The sequence below is a fragment of the Coenobita brevimanus genome, chromosome 75 (assembly GCF_032717465.1).
Source record: "Coenobita brevimanus isolate Jiangsu-jjx chromosome 75, ASM3271746v2, whole genome shotgun sequence".
Taxonomy (NCBI): Eukaryota; Metazoa; Arthropoda; class Malacostraca; order Decapoda; family Coenobitidae; genus Coenobita; species Coenobita brevimanus.
The window spans coordinates 18,308,831-18,325,216 of record NC_137028.1 but is presented as its reverse complement, the minus strand read 5'-3'; the positions used below and the strand labels follow the sequence as shown (position 1 = coordinate 18,325,216).

Genomic DNA, 16,386 nt, shown 5'->3' with positions numbered 1-16,386 from the left:
TATGGCTTTGGTGTTATTAGAGATGAAGACACTAATATCACTGTGACTACTGTCTGAACTCAATAACTGTACAGCACTTTTTAACTGAATGTTCCAATCTAGGGGATGCTCACAGTCAGTACATTTTCAGGTTTAAGATTAGAGATAGGTCTTTCCTTCTCCTCTAAGTACTCAGAGAGGAGGTATGCATGATAGAAAGAGCCAGTTTTCTTTGTTATGGAAGCAAGCTTTATTGGTCAACTACAGTTTTTTTTGTATGGTTGTATAATGAGTACTGGTACTAGTACTTGATATTTGTGTGAGAAGTTAAATGAGTTAGCACTGCATTTTTTTCTTTGTTTTAATGATATTGCTCTTTGGTGGCAATGATCTTCAATGGTAAGCTGTCAGGATAAAGTAATCCATCAGCCAATTAGTCACTTTCAAGATTACATCTTCTATGTCAATATCAAACCTCTCATTTGATCACTGTTCTTTATTTTCTTTCTACATAATATTTCAACTGCCTCAATTAATCACCTTTGCATAAGTGAACAGTTCCCTTATAACTTTATCTACATTCATTTCTAATCATTGGCTATTCCACCTGCTACAAGCTTACCCTGTAACATTGTACAATTTCACTCAGTATTCAGTTTCTTTAAACTTGTTCTTTTTTCCTGTCGAATATTTCTTTCTTTCATATTTTTGTAATTATAATTTGAGTCATGATCAACCTAACCATCTTCATGATCTCCAACAGTTCCACCTTTTCCCAAACTCACTAACATGCACAATTTTCACTGCCCTAGCCTATATACAGTCTCTCAATACTTCCATTCCATGTAAACCTATTCTCTAATACTGTACATACATTATTATTATCAGTTCTCACATGTTTTTTATGCCAAAATATTTCATAATAACAACAAAACCAGAATCACTTGTATAGAGATGTACCAATGTATCGGTATCGGTGGTACTGGCCCATTTTTAGAGTATCGGAATCGGAATCAGCTGATTTTCTGCCGATACTACCGATACTTTAAAGGAATTTAGTGCGTAGCATATCACTCACTGGAAGTTACTTTGTTAAACAGAATCTGGATGTTTTAGGGGGTTGAAATATAAATTATTGGTAATATCCAATTATTCAGTATCATACTATTTTGAGTACATGGTGCGTTGTAATACAGTAGATTCTTTGGTAATGAGCCACATCTGCCACCATGGACATGTACGAGAAAAGTTGGTAGCCTCGCATCAGTGGCTCAGGGCCCTGCCAGAGCCCTCAGACGGCAGGCACCACCCTTCCTCACTGGTATCGGTATTGGTATCAGTAGTAGTATCGGTATCAGTCCAGTTTTGTGGTATCGGTATTGGTATTGGTATCGGTACGTCTCTACACTTGTATATAGTCTAAGCAATAACATCTGAAACACATCAGACTTTCTAACAAACACAAATGTAAGTAACAGTACTGTATGAAAAATATCCTGTTGATCAAAATACATACTGTATTTCAATCATCATTTGGAAACATTGCCATTATATGACTGTTTTCTTTTGACTGGTGATTCTCAGAACTAATTCATGGAATTAATATACTAGAAATGTGAGTAACGAACAACCTTGGTGTACATTCACTGGGTAATACAACACCCTCTCTTTCATTCTATTAGTTTATTACATATCAATGACTAACAAGACAATAACTTAATTAGCTAAAGACTTTCCAGCAATAACAGGATCTTGATTGTGGTGTAGCTACTCATTTGTGTTTTGCACTACAATGAGCATATACTCCTTGTCTGAAAAGCAGAAAAAAGGAAAATAAAAATACTGTAATGTTCTGATTATATGGGGATCACTGTAACTTACCTTAGCACACATGCAAAAAATTATTAACCAGTGTTGTGACTATAAAGGGATTAATGTAACATGGTTTTGTACACATAAAAATTATTACTCATTATATATATGTAAAATATGACTGAAGCATGGTGCTATTCCATGTGTTAACTCAAAGTAGCCAGTCATAATTCATATTATCATACTCAATCAGTACAGAAAGAAAGTGTGGAAAAATGCCAACCTGGTGCAATCATAATTTCATGCTTCTTGGAACGGACCCTGAGGAAGGTGAGGTCATTGGTAGGGTCAAGGTCCCTCACCACACTGCGAGCCTTATCTGTCAAGCCGCTGATCAGGCCTGTATACTGGATGGTTGTGGGGTTGTCCAGTGTGCTCTTGATTGGGATACCTGGAAATTTATTCTCATTAATATAATTCAAATGACAAGTCTTTCCACTACAAACAACAATTGGGTAAAAACTGTCATAAATACTGTACTGGTCTGCACAGCTGATCCTCCACCCATGTAGCTAAGCATTCCATGTATGCTGAAACTGCATAAGCAGGTCCCTTGAACCGTTACTGTATAATACAAACTAATGTGCTAACTGAATCTCTTGTATAGCCACTACATTCCCACTAAAAAACAAATTATGACCCCAAGCTTCCTGATAGACTTTCCAAGGCCATATCCTATTATACTGTACACGGGGAAAAATGACAAAAGACAGTGTAATTTAAAACATTTAAAGCAACAAATACAGCACTGGCAGTTTGTTAGTTTGTTCATTTTTTTTTGCGGTTCCAACATCCTTGCATGCGTCAGCCTTGGTCATCTAATGGCGGCTCTTCATGCTGCTCAATCTCTGGCAGGTACCCTATTCAGTGCCTTCTCCCTGAGGTCACACTCAATGACCTCATCCCATGTCTTTTTCGATCTACCTATCGCAACCCTACCCCTAACGTTAACACTTCTCACTTTCTGCACCCAATTATCATCCCCCATCCTCTCCACATGCCCAAACCATCTCAATCTACCTCTCCTCATCACAACACCAATACACTCCAGTCCCATCCTACCCCTCAATTCTTCCATCATAAACCTAGCCCCTCCAGACCTTGCACTCAGGAATGCACTGCACATCCACCTAATCAATGCCATTTCTGTATGTCTGAGCCTGCAAATATCCTCTTCCTTTACTGCCCAAGTTTCATACAGTATTACATTCCTAACACATACGAGTACTGCATACAAAGATCCCTTAGCATGGAGACAGAGCCCTCTCAAGGTGAGGAGAGGCAATAGCTCCCTGAACTTTTTCCAACCACTCCTCGCTCTAGCACAAAGCAAGCTCCAGCCACACCTCCAGCACATAACATGTCTCCCAAATAACAGAACTCTTCCACACACTCAAGAGACTCACCAGCAAGTTCAATCCTTTCATGCCTGACAATCTCCACCTGCTCTCCCTGACACACTGCAAACATGAAATCAGCATTATCTTGCAGTATACCTCTAATACCACTAGGCTACATCTCTTATGCACCCACTTATCACGGACACTGCACAAGATGGAATTACTTCCCACGCCCTTGTGGCAAATCGCACATGCCCATTCTCCCTCTTCTTTGACAATACCGCCACCAGCCCTAGATACCATCACTTTAGTTTTATCTGCAATTACTCAAGCCCTTGCGCCCCATATCATCTCTCCACTTCCTAAATCTTTCCTCTGCCTCCCTTTCATTCTCTGCAAGCAACACCAAATCACCAGCATACATCTCCCATCAGAGTCCATTTCTGAAGTCACATGAGAGGGCTTTAAGTATCACGATAAACAAGGGGCTCAAAACTGACCCCTGGTGCCCACCAACATCTGCAGAAAACTACATCACTCAAATCTCCCTTCACACTTACCTGAATGTGAGCACCCACATACATGGCCATAATGACTCTAACCATGCACTCCTCGATCCCAAGTTTTCTCACTGCCCACTTCACCACCTCTCCAGGGACTCTGTCAAAGGCCTTCTCCAAACCAACAAAAACAAAGTACAGTTCCCTTTTCTTTCCTATATTTTTTTCCTGAAGCTGTTGAACAATGAATATGGCATCAGCAGTCCCTTTGCCTGGCATAAACCCAAACTGCATCTCATCAATATTCATTCTTTCTCTAATCATACCTACTAGAACTCTTTCCATTACCTTCATTATCTGGTGTAAAAGCTTTATACCATTATAATTTTCTTTTTCCCAGGCATCACCCTTCCCCTTGTACACATTTACAATTACACTCTTCAGCCAATCATATGGGACAACACATTCATATATAATAGTACTTATCAGGTCAGTCACTAACCTCATTCCTATATCTCCTGAGGCTTTCAAAATTTCAGCAGTCAACCCAGACATGCCTGCTGCCCTCACCACTTGCATCCTGCCTATTGCCCTGCTCACAGTATCAGCATCAATCAAAGGCAAAGGGCCAAACACTGGGCTGGCTCCAAACCTTCCCTGTTCCAGTCAAATTCCTCATTCAACAACCAGCTGAAATGCTCTCTCCATGCATCTTTAACCCGAGACATCCCGTCGATGTATGGGTACGTTGCAACATTTTGCATTTGCCAGTCCCAACGACGTACTGGTTCGTTGTGCAATTGGAAGGTCCCTAATTTGCACAATTTTCAATTTTTGTGCGTGATTTTTCGTACGTATACACGGGACACTTTCCTCTATTCCTCTACAAGATGCCAAGCAGGGACAATGCCTTACGCCGCATAACCTCCCCCCCCCCCCATTGTCACAGCAATTCACCTGTTACCAGTGACCTGGCCAATAAAGACATTCAGGGCCACAGTGATTCCCCAATCGATGACAATGTGGAGGACAAAGTTTACATAGCATTAGAGGAAGAAACAGTCAGAAATGATGATCACGTAATGTGGCAAAAGAAGGTCAGGAATGGCGATGAGTTAGTGAGTGAAACAATGCTTATAATGCCTATATTACTGTTTGAAAACCAATATACTCTCGTACTACATATAAATTCATACCAAATAAATAAATAAATACCGTTTATGAGTGGTGCGGAATAGTTATCCTCCCATAGAACTCGTTTTCTTTGCAGCCAGCCTGATAGAAAACCCTGTAAGGTAAGGAGGTACTCCTACCTGTATCGAGTATTTTAAACCTCAGGTGAGCGATTTCTCTATGAATTTTCGATGTTTCTCACCAAAAGCAGAGGTTTTAGCCAAAAAAATTTTTTTCCAAAAATGGTCAGGACTAGGGGGTGTCGGAGGTGCGAAAGTGCTCGGGACGTGACGGGTTAATATCCCCACTTCACCACTACCCTTCCTTCACCATTCTTCACACACTGCTCACCTATGATATACCTGTTCTCCCTCTTCATCTGATTTGCCACCTTAAATATAATATTCTTCCTTTCCACATGATTTAGGTTATCAGTGACAAAGCATTAAGTTCCCACAAGATTTTTTTTTTTTTTTTTTTTAAGAGACAATGAATGGAGGAAGGAAAAACAAAGGAAAAAAAAAAAGGCCATGTACCTAAAGGCATCTTCCATTCATAAAATATTTATAACAACTGGACTGAAATAAAAGTGGATTAAATATTTGTGGGAAGCAACTCCCAGGAAGTGAATTCCAGAAAGTAGTAGTTCTGGGGATAAATGAATTTTGATAAGCAGAGGTTCTGCAGTGCGGGGGAAAAAATATAAGTTCATGGGCGCTCCCAGCTGCCCGAGTATTTAGGGAGAAAATGTGAAGGGCGGGCACACTTGAAGCATGTTCGTCAGAGCACTTGCGGTAAAAATATCAGTAAAATAATGCTAAAGATGCAACATCTCTATGTACTGATAATGGAGGAAGGTCCTGCATAATGGCAGGATTATTGATTAGTCTAATGGCTTTATTTTGAATTTTGTCCAACTGCCTCAATGTAACCACTCCACATTCACACTACAGTGGAGAACAGTATTCGATCTGAGAACGCACATGACTATTGTATATTGTGGCCAACTGCTTGTCAGTGACTAATTCATGAACTCTGTACAGAAGTCCCAATTTTTTAGATGCATTTTTAGCAAGGGATTTAATATAAGCTGTTCAGCTTAGGTTGGTGTTCAGTGTGACATCATTTAAAATTATGTGCAAGTCTGAGGGATTCTTTCTGTTGGGGAAGTTAAGGTATTTAATTTTCTATGCATTAAATGAGACCAGATTGTTTGTCCCCACTGATTAATTTTAGAAAGGTCCTGGTTCAGAGAAACTGGTGTGTTTATTTGGGAATCTATAATATCAGATTGTGTAAAGAAGGTGCTAAATGTGAAAGACCTATGAAGTGTTGAGTCATCAGCATAAGAGTGTATTGGTTGTGAGTAACAGATAGGAGGTCATTTATCATCATCATCCGGACCTTCTTTCCCACCCTAGGGCAGGGTGAGGAGTAGCAATGTCCAGACAGCCCAAATTTGCTCAATCCAATGGGCCACGCTTCCATTCCTTCATCATTCAAGCCCCCGGAATCCTGGCTCTATCGGATACGCCAAAAACATTCACAACAATCTGTAGCTTCGCATAAATGTATCCCATTGAGTCAATCTGGATGCTGAAATGTCAAAATGGGGTGCCTAATCCCTGATCATGCACTTCTTTTCACAATATTCATCCAGCCAACACGATCTCTTGTCAGTTCCCTAGCTTCACCGACTTCAAAACCTCTCTTCCTCAAACACTCATCCACCTTATATCTCCACCTTCTCCTTGGCCTACCTTGCCTCCTCCCTCCTTCAAATTCGCTCAGATATACCTTTTTCACCAGTATATTGTTATCTATTCTCTCCACATGACCATACCATCTCAGTGCACTCTCTTCGATTCTCGTGTCCACCGACTTCCTCACTCCACATCTTTCACGAATCACACTATTTCGCATCCTGTTCACCCTCTATACTCCACATACATTCCTCAGCTGTCTCATTTCCACTGCTCTTACTCTTGACTTTTCATTTTCATGCCACACCTTAGTCTCACATCCATATTACGGATGTATCGGATATCTGCATCCGCATCCGCAGAACATCAGCATCCATTTCGACATCCGCATCCGCATCAGCATTTTAATAAACATCAGCATCCACATCCACATTTGAACAAGATATAAAGTAGATGTGGTGGGTCATTGAATTATCGTGACTTTAACAGAAATTTATGCCTTCGTTATAAACAAAAACATTAGTGTTTTTCCGTGATGCGACTTGCTTGCTGTGTTTACTGTTTACCCTGGTAGGTGGTCATAAAGGTGAAAATTTTGTAGTTATTCTATAGTGCTTTGGTCTGTGCAAAACCAAAGTGCTGTACTAACTCCACCAAGTCAATAAGAGTCGTATGGGTAATACGTCTACCTTGGTACTTTGTAATGTCTAACACGGTTAACCCCTTCTTTACCAAATTTTTGAAATGTGTACCCCTGTACTCAAAATGAAATGTTGGCAGCGGAACCGAATACGATCGTGAGTACTAGGGTACTCACGACCATTATAGGGGCCTATTGGACTTCCTCTTCCTCGGTTTGGGTGCTTTGTGATCCCATGTGTGATGACATATGGCAATTTTGTTACTGATGCTGCACTCCCCTGCCATGGGGCATAGTTTTATGAAAATGACTCAGATATGTTGTGTAGGTCACTGTATTCTATATATTTTGAATTTGGTATATATAATGGCCTACAACCGTGATATAATATAGCCAGATAATGCTTCTTGGTAAGGGGACTGTTCGTTAGCTTAGCAACAGTGGTGGTACCGCCGGAAAGTGTGTGGGAGCACTCTGCAGTGTTTTTCAAGCAGCTGAACGTGTCAGTGCTTTTGGATTTACTTCTGTGCCATGGGGTCCTACGGCAATGAATCTGACTTGGATAGTGATTTAGAAGTGTCTGACGATAACGAAACACAATCTGATATAACTGTGAGTGACTCTGATGAGGAGTACATGCCCGAGAATGATGGTGACGTGAGCAATACTAGTGGGGAAAGTGATACTGATTCTGGTATCAGTTTGGCCTTGAAGCGCATCACCCCACCCCCACCTACTTTTGACCTGCCTGTCTCCTACCTCATTCTTCATGGATCTTCTTCATACTTACAAGGTAAATAATACAATCATTATTCTCCTCCCTATTCATTGATTTATAACTCTATCTACTATATTAATCTGTATATTGTATGTTTACTAAATCCATTGGTTAGACATGTAATAATGTTATGTACATTATTTTAACATATCATAAACAAATCTCGTGGTCAATATCTACTTACCAATACAAAAATAAATAATATAAAGCAAATAGAAACGATGTAATGATAAAATAAATACTACCCCACGACAGAGCCACATCCGGGGGAAATTCGGTTTGGCAGGGGGGTAGCTGAGTGAGGGAGGGGGGGGATGCGGTAACGAAGGGATTAATAGGAGTCAAAATGCATTTATATTGGTGTGTATGGCTGTGTGCGTGTGTGTGTTATGGAGAATGTGGCTAGGGAGGTGTCACAGTAAGTTAAAGAAAGGTGCTGAAAGTGCCACTGTCTGAAACACTATTTTTTTTACAGTAGCTGAGTTCATTATGAATATTTTAAAAGCAGGAAAAATCAGTTCCCAAGGCCGGGATAAGGGATAGGCAGCTCTCTCCAAGGGCTGGGCTTTAGTTAAATGATTATGCATCTGCGAGGATGTCATAGTTTCACATCTGCATCTGCACCTGCGTCCACAGCTTTTAGAAACAGACATCCGCATCCGCAAGATACAGAAACATGATATACGCATTCACATCCGCATCCGTGGATGTTGAAATTGAAACCTCTGTTTCTTATCAAGGCCTTCATTGCACCAGCTACTTTTCTTCCTTGTGTCACTCTACTTTCAACTTCTTTTGGATATTTTCCTCTCTCTTCTATCACTGTACCCAGGTATTTGAACTCTCTCACTAATTCAAATCTCTCTCCATTCACTAACATTGCACTTGGAGTCACCTTCTCTTTCAATAACCATCACTTTACTCTTTTCTACATTTACTCTCAAGGCACGATGCCCACAGACATCCGCAAAACTTTGCACTAGCCTACCAAGTTCTTGTCCAGTACATTACTTGCAATAGTACTGCATCATCAGCATACAACATTTATATGAATGAGAAAGAGGGTTGGAGCCAAAACTGATCCCCGAGGTACGCCAGCATTTATGGAATGAAACTGGGAATAAATTCCATCTATCATGACCTGCATTTTTCTATTATGATGGTAACAAGAAATTAGAGGAACCAGTGATGCAAGGCCATAGTGTGAAATCTTAGACAATATGGCCCTGTGCCATATTCTGTCAAATGCTTGTGAAATATCAAGTGCTACTGTGTGTATTTCACCATGCTGGTCTGTTGTTTAGTTAATCTGATGGGTAAGAAGGCAAAGAATGTCTACAGTTGAACGTTCTTGTCTAACTCCATACTGCCGATCACTGATTAATTTATTGATTTCTACGTACTTGACTATGTGTTTGTTTATTAGTGACTCAAAAATTTTACTGAGAATGGAAGTTATAGCAATTGGTCTATAGTATGATGGATCAGAAGTGGCCCCCTTTTTAGGAACAGGATGGATATTTACTTCTTTCCACAAGGCTGGAAAACTTGACGTACAGATGCATAAGCGGAAAAATTTTGCCAACACAGGAGTCAACATTGAGGAGCAGTTTTTAAATACTACTGAAGGAATTTCATCTGGACCAGCAGCTTTGTCCACTGAGAGATTCTGTAATACAGCTTGTACATATCTTGTGTCAATCTTGAAAGGGAGTATTTGAGAGGAATCAAAATCAACTACAGGAATCATTCATTCATTCATCATCCAATCCTACATTGCTCCATGAGGAGTGTAGGAGCCCGGGACTAGGCAGTTGGTCCCGACATTTAAGATGAGAGTGACCAGCCTCACTCATCCCTGAGTGGCATTACATGAGCAATCAACCCCAACCATCCCTTGGATATAAACCTTCACTGGCTCAATCCGATTGAAGCACAATAATTACCCACTAAATCACCAGGCGCCAAATTTGGTTATATGGTTACCACCCAATGTGGTAGGTGGGGGCGCTCACCATCCACTCATTCAATGTAGTGCTGCTCTCGGGTGTCTGCCCTTTCCTCTCCTCCATCCTTCTTTCCTTCCATCTTCTTCTGTCTATCTTTCCTTCATTCCTTCCTCGTCCTTCTGCCTTTGAGTGACTTTACACTCCCTCTTGTCTTTCATTCCTTCATTCTTTCCTCTACTTTCTGCCTGTAGGTGACTCTACACTGAGTGACAAGCCAAATGGTTTCCTATACACCAGGAAACCATTTACTACGCTAGGTGGTAACCATATAACCAAATTTTGGCGCCTGGTAGTTTGGTGGGTAATTATTGCACTCCAATCGGATTGAGCCGGTGAAGGTTTATATCTAAGGGGTGGTTGGGGTTTATTGCTCATATAATGCTGCTCAGGGATGAGTGAGGCTGGTCACTCTCATCTTAAATGTCAGGACTAACTGCCCAGCCCCAGGCTCCTACGCTCCTCATGGGGCAACACAGAATCGGATGATGGATGGATGAATGGATGGTTACCACCCAGCGTAGTAAATGGTTTCCTGGTGTACAAGAAACCATTTGGCTTCTCACTCAGTGTAGAGTCACCCACAGGCAAAAGGAAGAGGAAAGAATGAAGGAAAGAAAGACAGAAGAGGGAGTGTAAAGTCACCCGTAGGCAGAAGGACAAGGAAAGAATGAAGTAAAGAAAGACAGAAGAGGATGGAAGGAAAGAGGGAGGGAGGAAAGAAAAGGGCAGACACCCGAGAGCAGCACTACATCGAGTGAGTGGATGGTGAGTGCCCCCACCTACCACTAACTACAGGAATATTGTTAAAATATCTGTATTTAGGGTTGAGTTTCTTGAAAAAATATCAGCAAGAAGGTTGGCTTTTCCACGTGGGCCACTTGCTAGATTTCCATTAGGGGACCATAATGGTGGAATAGAAGGGTGGTGGTGAAGTCAGATCTGAATGAATTAAGGGAATACCAGAATATTTTATCATCTGGGTTGTTTAGTTGTTTGTTAGCCTGTTTTCGTTTTCGTTTTTAAAGGCTCCAACATGCTTGCATGTGTCGGCCTTGGTCACCTAATGGCGGCTCTCCACGCTGCACGATCCATTGCAGCCTCCCTGTTCAGTCCCTTAACCCTAAGGTCACACTTAATGACCTCGTCCCATGTCTTTCTCGGTCTACCCCTCATAACCCCACCCCCAATATTAACACTTCTCACCTTCCTCACCCAATTATCATCCCCCATCCTCTCCACATGTCCAAACCACCTCAATCTACCTCTCCTCATCACAACACCGATACACTCCAGTCCCATCCTACCTCTCAACTCTTCCATTGTAAACCCAGCCCCTCCAGGCCTTGGACGCAGGGACGCACTGCACATCCACCTAATCATTGTCATTTCTGTACGTCTGAGCCGGCTGGAATGACTGATAATAATTTTGGCATGGTTTCTGATATTTCTATAACAGTTAAAGGCTTCTTTAGTTTAGGCCCTTGTATAATTGTTATAGGCTATTGGTTTATGTTCTGTTACTCTAGCACAACTGTGGTCAAACCATTTAGGTGAATTACATTTCTCTGTAACCATGATGGGGAATGAATGTTTCCGTGCCAACTTTAATGAAATCCTGTATGTGGCCCAATGTAGAGTTTGCATCTTGAGAGAAAACGAGGTTCAAGGAACATCCATGAAAAAATTTTGGAGACCCTCCCAGTCAGCCCTGTCGTAGTGCTATTTAGTCACCACGACAGGTTCAGAACAGGAGGGTGTGGTAGGTTTTTTATGTGTCCGACTCTGAGCATAGGCTTCACTGCCTGCTCCCAAGGCCCAGTAGTCCTCCTACATACCATACACCTCCACATGTCACCACCTCGGCGCTAACACCCACCATCCATATTGAATACATGCTAAGGCTCTCTCATACAGGACTGGTGTATTGGTATTAGCAGGGGTATTTTTACGACATTTTGGCGGGTCTTCTGGTAGATCGGTAAAGTCTGCTTTTATTAAATTCAAATCCTTAAACTGTTCCCTGCCCGCTCTCAGACAATGATCTGAGGATCCGAGGAGGGACTTCACTTTGACAGTATAATGATCTGAATTGGTTGTTAGAAACAAGTCCAACAGGTGGGGATTTTGATCGGGGTTGTCTGGTACACGGGGAGGTCGGCTGACTAACTGGATGAGATTAATGAGTCTGTAAATAGCTCACATTCATAACCACAGTCATCAGTTCTGGCTGAATAAGTAAGCCATTCAACATTATGGGCATTAAAATCACCCAGGATAGTAATTTCTGATGCAGTATTAATGTTGAAGACACTTAGTTGTGAAGACAGAGAGTCAAATAAACTCGGCTCTGGAGGGGCATTAGGGGAACAAAAAACACAACAGAAATATATACTTAATTTTACCAAAAGAATTTAATTTGTACATTGAATAGTTGAAATATGGACAATTAAATATAGTAATCTCCTCCAGGGCAATTTCTGATTTAGCAAGGCAACATATGCCTCCTTTAGGTCTGAAATTTTGAATCAAGATATAACCAGGAAAATTAAATTTAGCTAAATCAGTGGTGGAGCTTACTTGAGTCTCTGTCAAAAATAGCAGATCTCAGGATTCAAACTGGAGGAAATTGTGAACAGAGTTGATGCTGGAGTGAAGTCCCCTAAGACTGCAGAAGAAAATTTTACTGCAATGATGAACAGTTTTGGAGTGCCGCAACACTGAAAGTGTCACAGTCGCTTGATGACGACCAGGAGGGCCCTGTGTAGACAACCCAGCCCTGCTGATGGTGGTCATCCGAGAAACCACTGCACTAATTCCCAGTACAGCAGCAGCCATGGTTCTCTTTATGGGGGGGGAGGCAGGGATGTGTTGTGGAATGTGTATGATATGTAATGACAAGATCGGTGTTTTATGGAGAGAGGATAGCAGGTTTAAGGCAATGTGATGTAATGTGGATGTGTGTGTTGTGTAAGATGGTTTTGAAACAGCATGTACCATTACAGTAACCTCTCAAATAACACGAGGGTTAGGTTCCTGGAGAGGTCGCGTTAGTTAGAAACACGTTTTTTAAACATAATTTTCCCATAAGAAACAATGGTAATATTGGGGGTTACGTTCCTGGACTCTGGGAAAGTTTACCCATTTGGGGAGTTATGCTACTCAAAACTTAAAAGCAACAATATTAATCTGAAGGAAAATCCACGTATAAAACAAAAACAGTATATCTGGGGAGAAACAAACAACATTTGAGCCCTAGTTGGGCCAAAGCTTTGTTTACTTCTCCCCAAATACATACTGTTTTCGTTTTTTAAGTGGATTCTCTTTCAATTCTGCTTCATTCACGGCATTGTGAAAGTTTCTCAACATTATTAATGCATTACTAGGTCATAAAAACACTACAGTATAAGCAACATTTTTATTACAGTAAGTAGGTCACAAACAATAACAACACACAGCCTCACTTCATCTATGCATCACTTGTCGTCTGCTGCTGTCCCTCCTTACCCCACTACCCCACCTGCCGCTGCTCCCCACCCTAAATTTGTTGTCCCTCCTCGCTCTGCTGTCCTTCCTCTTCCTCTGACTCCCGTGCTACTGGTGATGAAGTTAACTCCCTTAAGTTTTTTGTCTTCTTCATAAAGAACTGTTCTATCTTGGTCTGAGTGGTTTTCTTCTTTCTGCTCTGCAGCATCAAGTTGTAACAATTTTGATCTACCATCACTTTCCTGGCCAAATTATGTCCGAAAATGAGCCAAATTGCTCAGAATGGGGCCAAACTTCATTTTCGAATATTATAGTTCGAATAAAACCAGTTTAAGCAACAGACAAATAAAAAATTTTATTTATGCATAAACTGCCACACACGGTCTATCAGCTCGGGACTGTCCAAGGCACGCGCGGCTAATTTGAAACCATCACGTACATGTAAAGTCGTGTTAAATCGAGAAACCCTTGTTAGTTAAACATATCTCCTTAAATATTTGCTCGTGTTAAAACGAAAAAGCATTTTTTAAACTCGTGTTAGTTGAGAGGTAACTGTACTGTATATGCTTTTGTAAACACATACAACCCACTACGGTACCATGGAAACATATATAATGAAATATTTCTTACACAGAAATGGCCAGGTCAGTTCCTGAAGCTGTATGTGTAGATGGAGATACAGTAGCAGGAGGGAGGGATTGTCATGACCGGGATAACACCAGAAAGTGAAGCAACGTGGGTAGCATACCCAAGTGAATCAATGATTCTTTGTATGGTATGAGTTTTGAGCCTTCTAAGGACAGTGCTCCATATACTGATATGTACTGTATAATCCTCTTGCTCATATGCAGCAAGATTAGGGCATGCGGGAAGGTGAGAGTTTCTAGTTTGGTGAACTCTGTCTTGAGTCTGGTGCAAGCATTTTAATAAATTTTACCCATCCCATTTTATCAAGGGAAACAGGACTAGGATGCTCATGAAAATTATAGGATGTCTGTATTGATAACAATATTATCATCCATTAACCCTTTAACAGCGGGCTTGTTTTGCTTTTTCTTGTGGCTCCCGTGGGCATATTCGCACTTCGATAGACTCTCTAAAAATATTTGCCAAAAATCAGATATTAGTCCTAGAATATTAAAATCACATATGCTTACGGCACATACCTTCAGCTTTCTCCTGGGGTGTTTGCTGAGCCTTCGTCGAGTACCATAGGACTTGTGGAGACCTCTGAAGTTGGGTAACAAAGTCTCCACTTTACACTTCCCGACAACCCGTAATATGATTACCACAGTCTGATATTATCACTAGAAACACTATTCTATGATTCTCAAATAGTTTGGAATCCATACTCAAAAAAAAAAACATTGTGTAAGCAATAAAAATTACGAGGACGTATGACCTTCCCACTTGCGCTAGTTCGCCGCTGGTGTTCTGTCATTTATTATTCATAAAAACACTCACAGTTTATATTTCTATTACTATATAACACTTATATATATCTACAGTCTTTATCCATAAGTTTCCTTCAGTAATAGTAGTTTATTGTCACTGTAGGCATTCAATTTCTTTCAGTAAAATACGTAGCATTCACTTTCTCGTCCTGTATACTAGCATTGAGAGTGAATGTCACTTTCACCTTCACTCTCATAACTCATAGTATTTATACATGCTAGAGTGAAACTTTCACTTTCATTACTCCTAGGGTATATACTTGTATTCTTATAATACTGCTCATTTACATTTCTATTTACATTCTCTATTTTATTTACATTACAGTAACCCCTCCAATATCCGGATCAATAGAGCCATAGGCAGGTCCGGATAGTGGTCCTGTCCGGATATTGGGCCCCAGCTTATGGACTAGTACTTACGGACCCTAACTCTGAAAAACACCTATACAACTCCCTCTGGACATGCATAGCACCTATTTAAGACCCAAATCACACCAATAAGGGACATAAAAGACTGAAATAAATGCAAAAGAACCATAAAATGAGGTTTTAGAGGTGAGTTTATACAATATTAAACATTCTGGGTACTTACAAGTCCCTTGGTCTTGGACTGGTTTGAACCGCCAGTTTGCAGTCCACAGTTAATCCTCTGCACTCTAAATTCTAATTTCTTAACACTGCACAACACTGTAAATTCCTGTGTGTTCTAGTGGCAAGGTATTGCAGTTTATTCACTGTTTATTCACAAAAAACAAGCACCTGTGGCTTGCACTGTTATGAGTATCTGCTCTCCATCGGAGTTAAGCTGTGACTGTTGATGTTGGTGGGGTAACAGAGTTGCCAGATCGCAACAGCCACATTACCAGTCTCCTCAACTTTCATTGTCAAATATAACTTTTCATTACCAAATTCGTAAAGCTAGCATATATTCTTCACTAATTATATATACAAGTGGAAATACATGTAATCACTCTCCTTATAACTAACACCATGTTGATTATTTTCACACTATGTAGGGTAGCAGATTAATCAGAGAGAGCAAACAATCCACCATCTCCATCCTGTGTATCCTCATACATGTGAAAAATCCATTTGGTAATGCATTATTCTAATGCATTACCAAACGAATTTTTCATTACCAAATTGGCCCACACTTGGTAATGAAAAATACCAAATGGCAACCTGACAGGGGAGGGGGGAGGGGGAGGAAGGAAGGGGTGAAGGGACCATGGTGTAACAGCTGTTTGGCGCCAGGCGGGAATTTCAAATTATGGGAAGGAAAAAAGTCAGATTTTTTTCGAATTTTTTGCAGTTTTTGGCCCATTTTGGGAATATTGGATCCCAGGAGGATTATGTCCGGTTAGTGGGGATGTTCGGATATTGGGCGTTCGGATATTAGAGGGATTACTGTATTTACATTTCTATTTTATTTACACTGTGTTATGCACTGTCACT

At 40.8% G+C, this 16,386-nt stretch overlaps 1 protein-coding gene across 1 annotated transcript in view; it reads right to left on the bottom strand.

Annotated features, from left to right (window-relative positions):
- Positions 1-221: 221 nt before the first annotated feature.
- The window catches only part of robl (dynein light chain roadblock), a 34,531-nt gene continuing 18,366 nt past the window's right edge, over positions 222-16,386 (bottom strand). The window contains exons 3-4 of the mRNA XM_080278852.1: positions 2,075-2,242; positions 222-1,790 (exon numbers count right to left, since the gene is read on the bottom strand). Coding sequence (XP_080134978.1) covers positions 1,747-1,790; positions 2,075-2,242 — 212 coding nt within the window. The 3' untranslated portion in view covers positions 222-1,746. The remainder of the gene's footprint in view (positions 1,791-2,074; positions 2,243-16,386) is intronic.